The 16,867-nt window shown below is 46.8% G+C and overlaps 5 protein-coding genes across 5 annotated transcripts in view; 1 reads left to right on the forward strand and 4 right to left on the reverse strand.

The window, feature by feature from the left end:
- LOC309564447 (uncharacterized protein) overlaps positions 1-16,867 on the reverse strand; it is a 714,240-nt gene that overhangs the window by 282,241 nt on the left and 415,132 nt on the right.
- LOC309563950 (uncharacterized protein) overlaps positions 1-16,867 on the reverse strand; it is a gene marked incomplete at its 3' end in the record, with an annotated part of 302,349 nt that overhangs the window by 103,063 nt on the left and 182,419 nt on the right. The gene's annotated exons all lie outside the window — the stretch shown is intronic.
- LOC309563951 (uncharacterized protein) overlaps positions 1-16,867 on the reverse strand; it is a gene marked incomplete at its 3' end in the record, with an annotated part of 261,782 nt that overhangs the window by 75,449 nt on the left and 169,466 nt on the right. The window lies entirely within an intron of this gene.
- Positions 1-16,867, reverse strand: part of LOC309563953 (uncharacterized protein) — a gene marked incomplete at its 3' end in the record, with an annotated part of 229,314 nt that overhangs the window by 43,478 nt on the left and 168,969 nt on the right. The gene's annotated exons all lie outside the window — the stretch shown is intronic.
- LOC309563956 (uncharacterized protein) overlaps positions 13,615-16,867 on the forward strand; it is a gene marked incomplete at both ends in the record, with an annotated part of 64,247 nt that continues 60,994 nt past the window's right edge. The window contains 2 exon segments of the mRNA XM_082268586.1: positions 13,615-13,752; positions 15,119-16,010. Coding sequence (XP_082124712.1) covers positions 13,615-13,752; positions 15,119-16,010 — 1,030 coding nt within the window.

The following is a 16,867-nucleotide window of genomic DNA, read 5'->3' on the forward strand; positions in this document are numbered from 1 at the left end:
AGGGAGGCAAGGGTGGAGGAGTGTGTGATCAGGTAAGTATCACCACTGAATTGTTGTTTTTGAAAAATCCAGGCACGTGCGGTTTCTCGTATTTTGGATAAATTTACATTTTTTTCTGGCCTGCGCGTGAATTGGGATAAGTCCACTATACTTCCGTTAGACCTTGGCACTGCAGCTGCGGCAGATGCGACAATGCAGTTGCAATGGGTCTACCACTTCACATATCTTTGGATCCAGGTATCAGCGAGAGCTGCAGACTATTACGCACTAAACCTGCACCTGTTATTGGACTTTCTCAAAAGAAAGACTGAGGCCTGGAGGAACCTCCCATTGTCAGTGCTGGGACACATCAATCTTCTTAAAATGAAGATACTCCCTGTATTCTTATATTTTCTTCGCAACTCCCCTCTTTGGGTCCCACGCTTGTTTTTTCACAAAATACATGGACTCTTCAACTCATTTATATGGGCCTCTCCTAGAATTGGACTCAGGGCCCTGCAGGAACCTTGGGGACAAGGGGGTTTAGCACTTCCTAACCTTTTTAAATACTTTTTAGCTGGGCAGGGAGTTTTCGCACGTAGGTGGCTTCTTAGGGGTGACGGTGTTGGAGGCAGCAGTGTTGGGCTCCTATGAAAAGCCTGCGCCTCCTATTACATAGAGGCTCAGGGGCCCAGTTTCCCCTAACGACAACTATAGGAGCCACACTCAAGCTATGGGACTGCATTCAAAACCTGCTGCAACCTGCCTTAGATTCTTTCTCGGCAGCCTCCACACTGTGGATGAACCCCTGTCTCTCTCAATTTCTTACCATTCTAGACCCCATCATATGGGCTACTAAAGGGATAAAGACATTAGGGGATATCACTAGAAGGGGTGAACTGTTATCCCTTGCGGACCTCAAGCTAAGATATAATTGACCTAATCCCTACCTATTTAGATACTTACCTTTTTAGATACATCCTGACACCTTATAGGAACCTGACACACACAATGATACAGTCACCATCCAGACACATCCCTTGTCTGTTACTGGATAATGTCCCAGAATTCCCAGCACCGCTCACCTCTCCTGTCAGCAGCTCCACCATCTTCTTGGTGACTTCTAGAATCTTCTCCATGTTGTGTCTCTCAGGTTTTAGGGAGTCACATGGAGGCACTGTGATGGTCATACGATCACCTGACTTCAGAAGAGGAAACCTCTGTATTGAGGAACCCATAGGAATATCATGTTAGAATCCCAGAATCCTCCTCACCTCTCCAGTCAGGTCTGTGTTTTATTAATAGAGATGGGTGATGTCATGTGACCTCCCAGAATCCTCCTCACCTCTCCGGTCAGGTCTGTGCTTTATTAATAGAGATAAGAGTGATGTCATGTGACCTCCCAGAATCCTCCTCACCCCTCCGGTCAGGTCTGCGCTTTATTAATAGAGATAAGAGTGATGTCATGTGACCTCCCAGAATCCTCCTCACCTCTCCGGTCAGGTCTGTGTTTTATTAATAGAGATAAGAGTGAAGTCATGTGACCTCCCAGAATCCTCCTCACCTCTCCGGTCAGGTCTGTGTTTTATTAATAGAGATAAGAGTGATGTCATGTGACCTCCCAGAATCCTCCTCACCTCTCCGGTCAGGTCTGTGTTTTATTAATAGAGATAAGAGTGATGTCATGTGACCTCCCAGAATCCTCCTCACCTCTCCGGTCAGGTCTGTGTTTTATTAATAGAGATAAGAGTGATGTCATGTGACCTCCCAGAATCCTCCTCACTTCTCCGGTCAGCAGGTAGATGATCTCCAGGGTGAGGTTTAGTATCCTCTCAGTCATGTGACTCCGGTCCTCCTCCATCCTCTTTGATGTGATCTGTGCAGATTTCTCTGTAGAAGAATAAAGAAGTATCTGGATTTTACTGGTTGCACAATATTAAGATGAGGATGTATGGGGGGGTTAATACGAGGGATGATTTTACTTTCAGAACTTGCCAGCTCGCTATTTTCACAAATAAGAGATACACTTAGTCTACATTGCTTAATGTTTATAGGAGAACCCTTTGGTCTTATTGTCAGATAAGGAAAGTCATTTTCTAGAAAAAAAATGCAGATAGGACCATCTTCCATCTTCTGTCATTAGCGTGCTCTGACAATCACTGTGTGGTCAGCAGAGGGTCAATGGAGACTGAAGGTCAGGTTTCTGGTGGCGTCCTTATTTTAATATGACTTTCAAATTCCCCTGCCTGCAGACACCCATAACCCTGGCCCAGTAGTTATAGTGGTCTACAGGCAAGAGGCTTAGTGGAATCTGAAAAAAGTCCTTGTCCTCATCAACATGGGGACAAGGTGCTTTGCCAGGAGGGTCTTACCTGCCAAGGAACCCTCTGGTTATGAGTAAGCGACCTACAGAGTTGTGAAACGCGTCAACCGTGTCCATGTCTGTTCGATGCACCGTTGTCTTTTATGAATGGGAATAAACACTTCAAGTTCATTCATCTCTGAGTGCGGTCACTTTTTCTCTTTGGAAGCTTGATTACTGGACGGTGAATCCGACCAGCACCTGGATATCTGTGCCTCACCTGAGCGGCTTTCCCTGTGTTGCTTGAAGGTACCCTTCCCATTGTGAGGGCATGTGGCCTGCTATTGTTCAAGGGGTGCACTCTCGTCCCTTCTCTTTCTTTCCTGGCCTGCCAGGTTGCATGTTCAAATAGGGGTCTGGTTTGGATATTGGGGAGGACCCCTCACTTTTATTTTCATTTTTTTTGCATGAGTATCCCCATTAAAATCCATATCAGACCCAAAGAGTTTGGTAATTAAATTTGGGGGAACCCAAGCCATTTTTTTTGTGTGGGATCACTCTTGACATTCATACCAGACCCCTATCAAGGATAAGGCCCCAGAGCGATTAGCTGCATGCCACATGTTTCTGGCACAGGGATGGACAGGTGCTGCATGCTTCCCTGTGCTAGTAGCCCTCTAGATTTCTATTGGGACACGTGACTGCATGGACCCAGCCGCTGTGTCCCAATGTGACATCATTGTGGGTGCATGTCCCTAAACCCAGCATGGGTACGTTTAGGGCTGCACGGATGTTACATTGCGGCACATCGACTGTGTCCCTGCAGCTGCAGCAGACGTAGACCAATGAACACTAGGTAAGAGGCTCTCCCTGAGACCACTCAAGGTAGGGGAGGAAGGAGTCTTATTGCCACACATCCTCCCCTTTAGACTTCAGGGTAGGCTCAAGAAAAAAACACCATCCATCGAGAGTAAGAATGGAACACATCCTTGAAGGGGAAGGTGACACACACATGGAGAGCAAAAATAAGTTAAGTATATATGCAAAACAAAAAAGGTGCCAGTGTAAGTGCTTTGGCTAGGCCTTGCAGCCTGGCAACACATATTGCCCTGGTCTTGGCCAAAAAGCCTAGCCCATGAGGTGTGGTGCAGGAAAAAGGAAAGGTGTCCTGGCCTAGTGCAGTTTCATACAGTGGGGTGGCCTACCCATAGTGTCAGGGCCGGTGCAAGGATTTTTGACACCCTCTGGGGATGTTTTATAGCAGAATGTGAAAAATATTGTTTTATTTTTTCAGAATTGTCGATCTTTTTTGTGTATAGCACAAAAAATAAAAAATAAAAATCGCAGAGGTGATCAAATACCACCCAAAGAAAGCTCTATTTGTGGGGAAAAAAGGACGTCAATTTTATTTGCCCAGATCACATGCAATGTCTGTGTGATGTGATTTCAGCCGTACATACTGTAAGGCTGAAATTGCATCGCATTTGAACCAAAATGGTGCAGGTCCCTATTTTTGGTCCACACTGGAATCGGATCACATGGATGTTCACACCTATGCGATCTGATTCCTGCACCATTTCACACTGCGATCTTTGAACAAATCTGGGGGGTCATTAACCTTACATTAACATCCCCATCGATTCGCAGATCTCAGTGTGAACCAGTGTGCAATTCTGGTGCGATGCAGGAACCGTCACTGAATCGCAGGGTTTCCCGCATCGTACCAGTGTGAATCGAGACTAAGTGGCGGTTCACATTTGTGCGATGCGGGAACGCTGCGAATATGCAGCGTGTTCCCGCATCACATTCGCACTTCTGGCAGTTCACACTGCCATATGCGATACGCAGGGGGTGTCAATGAAAAGTTAACGACACCCCCAGTTGAGATCGCATATCACAGTGCCATCTGGCAGTTCGCACAGGATCGGATTGCACTAGTGTGAACCACTGTGCGATCCGATTCTGCTGCAGATAAAAAAAAGCCTCATGTGTGAGTTTGGAGTGGATGCGATGCGAATTCAGCCATACAAACTGTATGGCTGAAATTCGCACCGCACATGAGATCGCATGTAATTTAGCAGCAGTGCGCTCCAAATTACCTGCGATCTCCGTGATCGCACTAATGTGAACCGGGGCTGAATGGATAAAGTTAATAAAGTTATTCTGTACTAATACATCAATGTATAGGAAGATGATGGGAAGGAGGGAGTTTATTATTAACAGAAAGGGGTAAAGGGATTTCCAGTGCTGGCAAAGACAGAGAGGGGGGGGGGGGGGGAGAGAGAAGGGAGACAGGTTGGGGGGGGATTTCAGGAGACAGGGAGAGAAGGGGGGGCAAGTTCTGGAGGGTCTGGTCAGTGAAAGTGTTACCTCATGTGGAGTGATCCCCGGGCTCGTCATTCAGCAGCTTCTCAGTGTCAGGTCAGCTCGGCTTTTTAATCTTCCGGCCCACCTTCCTTCACAGACGGAGATCAGCACAGAGCACACAGGAGGGGTAGGGGGGAGAAGAGGTGTGTGAAGGCTGCAGCCGTTCTGGAGTGAACAGTGACAGATACACGGACTGTCACCTCTGATCTCTCTCACTGATGAATGATCATAGAGGCGCGGCACCGGCCGCCTCTGTAATCTCGCACGGCACATCTCAGACTGTCAGGGACTCGGAGGGAGACCCTGATGAGTCTTTGCAGAGCCGAACGGAGATGAGAGTGAGGGACATACTGAGGGAGAAAGCATCGGCAGGCGCCCTAGGGGGCAGTGCGCTCTAGGCGACCGCCTAACTTGCCTAGTGGTAGCGCCGGCCCTGCATAGTGTTACTCCTGCACTCCTGGGGTGCCACTACCAGAGGGCATTTGACACCACAGCCTTCCCAGCTAATGACCAGACCAGGTAGCACTGCTCAAATCAGGAGGCACTGGCTCCTCAGAACTCTCCATGCCAGAGAAATACTCCTGACCCACGCCTCAGATGGTGCATGCTCTATTCGGTTTCTTTAGCCATCGGGAAAGGTTCTCAGGACCCCCCATCATACCAGCAGGGATACTATACAGCCAGCCATCCTAGCCAAAAGGCCAGAATGATGGTGGAGCACCCCTACTAGACACTGATTGTGATGGTGGCGGGTATCAGACCCCTGGCCTTCTCATCCAACTCGTGACCAAAGACCAGGCAATCTCACACCCTGCCGTCACTTGCGTAACAATGCCACTCTCAGCTGCCCTTGGCACACAGATTGTCCAGCTTGCGGGACCACAATCTAGGTGCCAGCAGGCTGAGAGCGATTGTCACCAGGCTAATTAAGCAATTAACCCTCTCTCTGCCACCACCTCTACGTTATGATGAGCCCAGAGGACACTCGTAATTTTAGAAATACCAATTATGACTTTAGAATAACCATCCGTAACACGTGCTGTCACTGCAGACAGGAATGTGCGGAGGGTTTATTCTAGACAGTAGCGCTCTTCATGAGACAGGTTCGTTGTTAGCTTGCGTTAAGAGCTTAGAGACAAAATTAACACTTTTCAAAATAAGGTTTAATTATAAAAAAGGTTAAAATTGGTGCAAATAAAAATATTTACAGAAAAATGGGTTACAAAGAAATAGAGACACAATTCAGCAATTTAGAAGAATAGATAAAGAATTAGAAATTAGGATACTTGCAGCCAATGTCCTTGTATTATCAGAGTTCCAGAAGCTGAGCATGTGTGATCGGTTCTTCCCTTGAGCGATGTTACTGCTTGATGTTAAAATGAGAACTGAGAAACTCATCAGCTCCTCTCTTTTTCTCTGACCCGCAGGGGGTGTCACCAGAGGTCCTTGACCAATAAACTCTGGGGCCATGGGCAGTCCTGAGGCTCAGCAAGATGCCAAGACACCTCCCATTTAGACAGATTTATACCAGAATTCATATCTCAAAATATGTAATGGTTACATTCTTGAAACTGAAATTTTATAACTCAGCATGTTATTCGCTTTACAACGATATCAAACATGAATATTTTTATCACACAAGGAATATCTTATCGCTCTTTTCTATTTCATGTGCGATAGGATGACCATGCATGGTCTCGTTTCATTCAGTATTTTATTTGGCATTCAAATATATACTTTCTAGAGACATATCTTGGCTGTGTTTACAATTATGAATTTGTGTGTGAATGTATTACAGTTCTAATGACCATCTGGGCTGTGTTTTATTTACGACCCAGCCTGGTCAGTCTTAGTGGACATCTGCTAAGATTATGACTTTACAACCTGGCCTGTACATCTGCCAGGGTTTGTCTGTGGAGATAAAAAGTTCTTTGAAGTCGGCTTGTTTTGTCCTACACATCTGTCAGGCTTCCTGCTGATAAGGTTTTCTTTGAAGCTCGCATACTAATGTTAATTAGGGTAAGGTGGGGGCCGGTGAATGAGTGCTTTTTTGGTTTACATGTGATGGCTGCTCTCTGAGACAAGATGGTTGCTTGACAAAATGGTGTCCCGGTGCATGATACCATTACACTGATAAGAACAGATTGGCCAAAAGGTAGAGAAGCGATGTTCCAGGTTTTTTTACCATCATCAGCGCAGTGTATGGAAATCATGACTTCTATGGAGTAGGGCTTGGGAACCAATGGGACTGTATAATCATACATGTTATGGTGAGATAGGACTAAGGTAACCAGAAAGCCCTCCAACCGCATCAGTGTGTAGCACAGTATAGTCTATCTAGAACAGTACGTATAACTGGCTGGAAATATTTATGTTGTCATGAGACCCTGTGTTTCTCCACGGTTCCAGATCAGGGTTCTAACAGTCCATGTCACATGGGGGTAAAGGTCACCTGGTGTGTGTTCCATGGAAGGGTCTGCTTGTGGGCAGATCAGGGTTACAGGGTGGTCATCATGTCCTCCATGTTTCCCTCCTCATTGGGCACCAAGCAAGGGTCACATCAGAAGCCAACCCTGGGGTGAGTATTTTTTAGCTACACTAGCCACCTGTAACAGGATCACTTGACTACACCTGGTGTACCTTTACTTTTCGCCGTTTCCATCAATGCCTGTGAGACACGGTGGGGAATACTCGACCTTAAGGCGAGCTTCCACTATTAGAGATGAATGTACACCGTGTACACTGGCACCAAAACATTATGGGCCCCGGACCTCTCTTTCTCTCTCTGACCTATTACGGGTCCCATACTCTCGCTCCGGACCACTGTCCCTCTTTTATATTACAGGATCAGTGGATCGGACCCAGATAAAAACCTGCCAAAACCTAAAGAACCGGGTAAGTATTAACTCCTACCCTACCGTCCGGGACAGCACCTAACTGGCTAATTCCAATTCACTTACATGCTCCTTACCACCAGGAGGGGGAATTCTCCTCCTGATCACCACCCCTCCCAACCCAACCAGGTTTACACTACGTAGCTGTAGGCTGGAGTAGGGCTGGTTGGTAGGCACCCAAGAGTGAAGGACCGACACGCAGAGGTCCAAGGTTTCAAAGGAGTGTATTGTCAATATTATATTAGTGGCCAGTGGGAGAAGGATGCCCTTATGTTAGTGGCCAGTGGGAGAAAGACCCCCATATACAGTATTAGTGGCCAGTGGGAGAAAGCCTCCTTTATATTAGTGGTCAGCAAGCGAAGGACCCCCCTTATATTAGTGGTCAGTGGGAGCAGAACCCCCTTTTATTAGTGGTCAGTTGGAGAAGGATCCCCTTATATTTATAGTCAGTGGGAGAAGGACCCCCTTATATTAGTGGTCAGTGGGAGAAAACACTCTTTATCTTAGTGGCCAGTGGGAGATGGATCGCCTTATATTAGTGGCCAGTGGGAGAAAGCCCCCCTTATATTAGTGATCAGTGGGCAAAGGACCCCCTTTTATTAGTGCACATTTGGAGAAGGACCCCCTTATATTATTAGTCAGTGGGAGAAGGATCCCCTTATATTAGTGGTCAGTGGGAGAAGGACCCCCTTATATTAGTGGCCAGTGGGAGAAGGACCCCCATATACAGTATTAGTGGCCAGTGGGAGAAAGCCTCCTTTATATTAGTGGTCAGCAGGCGAAGGACCCCCCTTATATTAGTGGTCAGTGGGAGAAGAACCCCCTTTTATTAGTAGTCAGTTGGAGAAGGACCCCCTTATCTTTATGGTCAGTGGGAGAAAACCCTCTTTACCTTAGTGGCCAGTGGGACAAGGATCCCCTTATATTAGTGGCCAGTGGGAGAAGGATCCCCTTATATTAGTGATCAGTGAGAGAAGGCCCCCCTTATATTAGTGATCAGTGGGTCAAGGACCCCCTTTTATTAGTGGACATTTGGAGAAGGACCCCCTTATATTAATAGTCAGTGGGAGAAGGATCCCCTTATATTAGTAATCAGTGAGAGAAGGCCCCTCTTATATTAGTGATCAGTGGGCAAAGGACCCCCTTTTATTAGTGGCCATTTGGAGAAGGACCCCCCTATATTACTAGTCAGTGGGAGAAGGATCCCCTTAAATTAGTGGTCAGTGGGAGAAGAACCCCCTTTATATAAGTGGCCAGTGGGAGAAGGACCCCTTTTATTAGTGGTCAGTGGGAGAAGGACCCTTTTATTAGTGGTCAATGGGAGAAGAACCCCTTATATTAGTGGTCAGTGGCAGAAGAACCCCTTATATTAGTGGTCAGTGGGAGAAGAACCCCATTATATTAGTTGCCAGAAGGAGAAACCCCTCTTTATATTAGTGGTCAGTGGAAGAAGGACCCCTTATATTAGTGGCCAGTGAATGAAGGACCCCCTAATATTAATGGTCACCGCCGACTGCTGAATACCTAGTCTGGACCTGTGTAGGCTTCACACCCCTGTCTCCCGGCCGGAGTCTGGGGGAGTGCACCTTCATTCCTCTACTCAATCCCCTGTTACCTCTATTCTCCGTTCCCCTTTCCTTGCTTAGCCTAATCTCCCTACTCCCTCCTTACATTCCTGTCCCCCCCACCCACTGTTTCTGGACGCCCCTGGCGTCTGCTTCCCACCATTGATTGTCCTTGTCCCCCCTTTACCTTTCCTCACCCCCATGTCCCCCTGCTTAGCGTGGAGCAGTTTTCTCGCATTGGTGGATGGCCACCCTCCGGTACCGGACACAGTTAGCTCCCCCTGGGGGTGTCCATTCCGGAGGTGTGCCATCTAGGATTGTAACATTATTGCACCCCTACTGCTCCTTCTCATATCTTTCCAGGCTGATGGGACAGAGTCCGCCTCTCCCCTTCAATTGGTTATGTATTGTATGTCTCCTTCTACCCATGTGAGAGCTCTTAGACCAATTGCTTGCTTGTTTTGGCCCATGTAGCTAGGGCATTTGCCCGTGCTGCATCGGCACCCCTATGTCCTGTACTGTACCGAGGTGTCGCCCGTATACAGTACGCCTTGTCCTATCATGATAGGTTCTGGTTTGTTTATCTGCTATATAATTAGGACTCCGGTACTTGGATACGTTTTATGTTGCTCTCTGACTTGTTATGTTAATTTTTATTCTGTATCAGCTGACTTTGCCACTTTGCCATTACTTGTCATTGTTCATTTTCCTTTTGTTTCAATAAAACGTTTATTCAAAAAAAAATATTAATGGTCAGTGGGAGAAGGACCCCCTTATATTAGTGGCCAGTGAATGAAGGACCCCCTAATATTAATGGTCAGTGGGAGAAGGACCCCCTTATATTAGTGGTCAGTGGGAGAAGGACCCCCTTATATTAGTGGTCAGTGGGAGAAGGACCCCCTTATATTAGTGATTAGTGGGAGAAGGACCCCCTTATATTAGTGGTCAGTGGGAGAAGGACCCCCTTATATTAGTGGTCAGTGGGAGAAGGACCCCCTTATATTAGTGATCAGTGGGAGAAGGACCCCCTTATATTAGTGGTCAGTGGAAGAAGGACCCCCTTATATTAGTGATCAGTGGGAGAAGGACCCCCTTATATTAGTGATCAGTGGGAGAAGGACCCCCTTATATTAGTGATCAGTGGGAGAAGGACCCCCTTATATTAGTGATCAGTGGGAGAAGGACCCCCTTATATTAGTGGTCAGTGGGAGAAGGACCCCCTTATATTAGTGATCAGTGGGAGAAGGACCCCCTTATATTAGTGATCAGTGGGAGGACCCCCTTATATAAGTGGTCAGTGGGAGAAGGACCCCCTTATATTAGTGATTAGTGGGAGAAGGACCCCCTTATATTAGTGATCAGTGGGAGAAGGACCCCCTTATATTAGTGATCAGTGGGAGAAGGACCCCCTTATATTAGTGGTCAGTGGGAGAAGGACCCCCTTATATTAGTGATTAGTGGGAGAAGGACCCCCTTATATTAGTGGTCAGTGGGAGAAGGACCCCCTTATATTAGTGGTCAGTGGGAGAAGGACCCCCTTATATTAGTGATCAGTGGGAGAAGGACCCCCTTATATTAGTGGTCAGTGGAAGAAGGACCCCCTTATATTAGTGATCAGTGGGAGAAGGACCCCCTTATATTAGTGATCAGTGGGAGAAGGACCCCCTTATATTAGTGATCAGTGGGAGAAGGACCCCCTTATATTAGTGATCAGTGGGAGAAGGACCCCCTTATATTAGTGGTCAGTGGGAGAAGGACCCCCTTATATTAGTGATCAGTGGGAGAAGGACCCCCTTATATTAGTGATCAGTGGGAGGACCCCCTTATATTAGTGGTCAGTGGGAGAAGGACCCCCTTATATTAGTGATTAGTGGGAGAAGGACCCCCTTATATTAGTGATCAGTGGGAGAAGGACCCCCTTATATTAGTGATCAGTGGGAGAAGGACCCCCTTATATTAGTGATCAGTGGGAGAAGGACCCCCTTATATTAGTGGTCAGTGGGAGAAGGACCCCCTTATATTAGTGATTAGTGGGAGAAGGACCCCCTTATATTAGTGATCAGTGGGAGAAGGACCCCCTTATATTAGTGGTCAGTGGGAGAAGGACCCCCTTATATTAGTGGTCAGTGGGAGAAGGACCCCCTTATATTAGTGGTCAGTGGAAGAAGGACCCCCTTATATTAGTGGTCAGTGGGAGAAGGACCCCCTTATATTAGTGATCAGTGGGAGAAGGACCCCCTTATATTAGTGGTCAGTGGGAGAAGGACCCCCTTATATTAGTGGTCAGTGGAAGAAGGACCCCCTTATATTAGTGGTCAGTGGGAGAAGGACCCCCTTATATTAGTGATCAGTGTGAGAAGGACCCCCTTATATTAGTGGTCAGTGGAAGAAGCACCCCCTTATATTAGTGATCAGTGGGAGAAGGACCCCCTTATTATTGTCGTCACCATCTATAAGGATATACAGTACATACACACACACCACAAGGCCGCATTCACACTATGAGATGTTTCTCGGGGCTGCAGTTCATCTGAGCTCCACAAGATGGTGATCTTATTCTGAGACAGGAAGTCTCTATGGTAGATAGGAAGTGATGTCAGCCACAGACAGGAAGTGATGTCAGGTATAAATAGGAAGTTCCAGGTGAGAGGTGAGGCGTCAGGAAGTAGAGAGGAGACATTGCTGGGAGTTGCAGCAGAGGAGGTAATAAGATCTTATTTTCTATTTACACCCAGTAACCCCCCTCGTGTTCCGTCCTCTTTCTCCATAGTCACTGTCACGTCTTTTATCTCCAGCCGATGATGATACACACATATATAGTGTGGAAACCTAGATTATCAACTTCGGGGGCAGAACATTTCCCCATTTACGGGGCCGGAACATTTTCTAATCTGGTGGATTATTTCACTTTTATTGAGTTTGGGGGTTTTATTTATATGCCATTATTTTGTAATATTCACAGTTTAGAAGTATTTGCCGCACACAGGACAGGGAGAAAAATATTACACTGAATGGGCAATCATTACACAATGCAGCCAACACAATGGTGGAGTGCCGGGGTCAGGAGTATGGAGCATAGAGCAAAACAAAAATGGCGACTGCCCCAATTTATAAATAGCTTTGAAGGTAGGGTGTACGTGGGAGGGCTTTATGCAGAGCAAACAAAACAATTTCACACCTTACTCTAAAAGTTGGTGGTAAATTGGGGTGGTTGTCATGTTTGGAATTGTGTTGGAATTGTGGCAGGGACACATTGGATGCCTCCAGCTGCCATCGTGCTGTACTGGGCTTCTGGTGCCTTTAAGCACATCCTGTCCGGCCTATAGCAGAATGATGGCCGGGCCGAGGATCAGCTATCCTGACTGGGCATCATATGACGTCCAGCAGCAGCAGCCCTGTAGCGATCGGTAGTGTGGTGTGTCGCTCACACCGCATCTCTGATCTCGGTAAAGAGCCTATGATGTGGGCTCTTTACCATGCGATCAGCTGTGTCCAATCATAGCTGGTCACATCATAACCAGGAAGTGCCGGTTATCGACTTTTCCTCTATTCGTGATGACAAGGCGCTGGTGGAGGAGATCCGATCAGTGGCTCTCCTGACGGGGGAAAGTGCCCGGTATGAAAGGGGGGGGGTAGGAAGGGGGGAAAGTGCCTGGTATGAAAGGGGGGGCAGGAAGGGGGGCAAGTGCCCGGTATGGAAGGGGGGGGTAGGAAGGGGGGAAAGTGCCTGGTATGGAAGGGGGGGCAGGAAGGGGGGCAAGTGCCCGGTATGGAAGGGGGGGAAGGTGCCTGGTATGGAAGGGGAGGCAGGAAGGGGGGAAGTCCCGGTATGGAAGGGGTTAAGGAGGAACGGGCTAGCTCCAAGCTTTCATTTATCTTTTGCTTTATGCAGGTATGCTCCAATATGGAGGATCCCAGAGACTAGAGTCAGGACTTTGCAAAGGGTCCTTGACAAGGCAGTGAGGCTTCCACATATATCTGCAAATGTTGGGCAATTAAAACTTTAATGATATTATTGTGTGACCAATACCACCCAAATAGTTCTTTATTCTATTCGCAGAATTTATGTGTCCACAAGGAAACCTGTATAGATCAAATGAGGATGGAGGAGGACCAAAAGTACATGGAAGAGAAGATACTAAACCTCACCCTGGAGATCATCTACCTGCTGACCGGAGAGGTGAGGAGGATTCTGGGAGGTCACATGACATCACTCGTATCTCTATTAATAAAACACAGACCTGACCCGAGAGGTGAGGAGGATTCTGGGATTCTAACATGGTATTCCTATTGGTTCTCCAATACAGAGATTTCCTCTTCTGAAGTCAGGTGATCATATGACCATCACAGTGCCTCCATGTGACTCCCTAAAACCTGAGAGACACAACATGCAGAAGATTCTAGAAGTCACCAAGAAGATGATGGAGCTGCTGACAGGAGAGGTGAGCGGTGCTGGGAATTCTGGGACATTATCCAGTAACAGACAAGGGATGTGTCTGGATGGTGACTGTATCATTGTGTGTGTCAGGTTCCTATAAGGTGTCAGGATGTCACTGTCTATTTCTCCATGGAGGAGTGGGAGTATTTAGAAGGACACAAGGATCTCTACAAGGACGTCATGATGGAGAATCAGCCGCCCCTCACATCACCGGGTAAGAGGAGACTTTATTGTAAAGGAGAGAGCAGTACGGAGGATCCACCTAGATCCCCCATCATCTGATAAACACATAGAAACAATGTATTCAGTCAGTGTGTGTGTTTCCTACAGATGGATCCAGTAATGGGAACCCACCAGAGAGATGTCCCCGTCCTCTGCATTCCCGGGATTCCACACAGGAAGGTCACACCATCCCTCACTGTTACAAGGTTGGTGGAGTTGCATTTTTTTTTGCGACTTCACATCCTTAGAGCTTATATTTTACAGTATTTTCTATCATTTTCTTGGTTTAGGGTGAAGATCTGAGAGATATAAAAGTTGAAGTTAAAGAAGAGGAGACGTATGTGAGGGATGATCAGCAGTCTATGGAGGAGGATGGAATAACGGGGACATTTATAGAGGAGGACACTCCTACAGAGATCAGCACAGGTGGGTCATTAACACTGAACGCATTCCTCTATTCATACTGATCACTGATTGGGCCAGAGCAGAGTAGGGCGGGGACTGCCTAATATCAGCCTGTAATATCCTGGTCACTTTCCTGTGCGATGTTCCCTGTCCTGCACATTGGATCTTCTTTCTCTTGGATGGTCTACATTGTCTTTGCTACAGACACAATTTATGTATATAGCACAGATTTACTGTATGTAGATTGTGGGGTTCAGCTGGCAGCAAAATGTTGAATTTCACCTATGGAATTGTTTGACCTGGTGCATGTGTCTTGGGTCTCCTGGCTGGTGCTCTGGGTCTAGCAGGATCTATGACAGCAAATATCCAAGCAGTATTTATTCTGCTGTTTACTGGAAACGTTGGGTGGAGACATATCCCGCAAAATTCTGCTTGCATATTTGTGGACCCAGGCTGTTATTCATAAACACATCTTGGACCAGACATGGAAGTGCAGGACTTCTTGGGCTGGGAAGATGGCAATGAGTGATAGAGGGGGAGGGGACACTTGCCCTATAATCCCCCCCATTACTATCACTCCTATAAAAGACAGTTCTCGTTGTTTCCTCACTCTCTGACTAAGGTCCATGAATAAAGAAATGAACTGGTAGGAGATCAGAGGACCCATTTACTAGTTACCTTGAGGGTGGAATTGTAAGATCCTCAGTGACAAAGCTGCCTGATGTGGGCGGAGTCCTGGTTTAGGAGAACCAATCTGCTTATGTCTAGTAATAATCTTTGTATTTCTATTTTAGTAGATGGACGGGAGATGAGGAAAACCTCAGAGGATTGTCTCACTTTGTCTCCAGACTGTAAAGTAGAAGATGAGGACATCACACAGTATAGTCCAGGAGAAAACCCGACTACCTCAAATGTCCATCCGGCACCACACAGTGTAGATGGACCATCGCATTCCTCTTATCCTGAGGAACCTCGGACTGTGAGGGACGGTGCCCGACCATCGTATTCCTCTTATCCTGAGGAACCTCAGACTGTGAGGGACGGTGCCGGACCATCGTATTCCTCTTATCCTGAGGAACCTCAGACTGTGAGGGACAGTGCCGGACCATCGTATTCCTCTTATCCTGAGGAACCTCAGTCTGTGAGGGACGGTGCCGTCCTTCCAACACATAAGAGGTTTTCTTTTACTGAGGGTGGGAAATGTTTTTCAGAGAAATCCAGCCTTTACAGACATCAGAGACTGCACATGGGCAAGAAGATGTATTCCTGCCCTGAGTGTGGAAAATTTTTTCTGTATAAACCAGCACTGGATGTGCATTACAGATCGCACACAGGTGAGAAGCCGTATTCCTGTCCTGAGTGCGAGAAATCTTTTTCAGATAAGACCAACCTTTCCAGACATCAGAGATCTCACAGGGGTGAGAAGCCATATTCCTGTCCAGAGTGTGGGAAATGTTTTTCTCAAAGAAAGGCTCTTGTCATACATCAGAGATCTCACAAGGGTGAGAAGCCGTATTCTTGTTCTGAGTGCGGGAAATGTTTCTCAGATAAGTACAGTCTTTACAGACATCAGGGAGTGCACACAGGTGAGAAGCCGTATTCCTGTCCTGACTGTCAAACATGTTTCCTTCATAAATCTTCACTGATCATACATCAGATGTCTCACAAGGGTGAGAAGCCACATTCCTGTCCTGAGTGTGGGAAAAGTTTTTCAAAAAAGTCCACCCTTTGCCGACATCAGCAATTGCACACTGGCGAGAAACAATATTCCTGCCCTGAGTGCAGGAAAGGTTTTCTATATAAACAAGCACTGGATGCACATTACAGATCTCACACAGGTGAGAAGCCATATTCCTGTCCTGAGTGCGGGAAATGTTTTTCAGGTAACACCAACCTTTCCAGACATCGGAGATCTCACAGGGGTGAGAAGCCACATTCCTGTCCAGATTGTGGGAAATGTTTTTCTCAAAAAAGCGCTCTTATCATACATCAGAGATCTCACAAGGGTGAGAAGCCGTATTCTTGTTCTGTGTGCGGGAAATGTTTCTCAAATAAGTCCATTCTTTACAGACATCAGGGAGTGCACACAGGTGAGAAGTGAAAATTCCTGTCCTGAATGTCAAACATGTTTCCTTCATAAATCTTCACTAATCATACATCAGATGTCTCGCAAGGGTGAGAAGCCACATTCCTGTCCTGAGTGTGGGAAATGTTTTTCAAAAAAGTACAGCCTTTGCCGACATCGGAGATTACACACGGGGGAGAAGCCGTATCCCTGTCCTGAGTGCAAGAAATGTTTCCTCCATGAATCTTCATTGGTCTCACATTTGAGTTCCCACACAGGCGAGAAGCCATTTTCCTGTCCTGATTGTGGGAAATGTTTTTTAAATAGGTCCAGTCTTTACAAACATCCAAAACTGCATATTGGCGAGAAGCCGTATTCTTGTCCTGAGTGAGGGAAGTGTTTTCTTCATAAATCAGTACTGGTCAGACATCAGAGATCCCACATGGGGGAGAAGCCGTATTCTGTCCTGAGTGAGGGAAGTGTTTCTTCATAAATCAGTACTGGTTAGACATCAGAGATCCCACATGGGGGAGAAGCCGTATTCTGTCCTGAGTGAGGGAAGTGTTTCTTCATAAATCAGTACTGGTTAGACATCAGAGATCCCACATGGGGGAGAAGCCGTATTCTTGT

The sequence above is a fragment of the Pelophylax lessonae genome (genome assembly GCF_965119305.1).
Source record: "Pelophylax lessonae genome assembly, chromosome: 9".
NCBI lineage: Eukaryota > Metazoa > Chordata > Amphibia > Anura > Ranidae > Pelophylax > Pelophylax lessonae.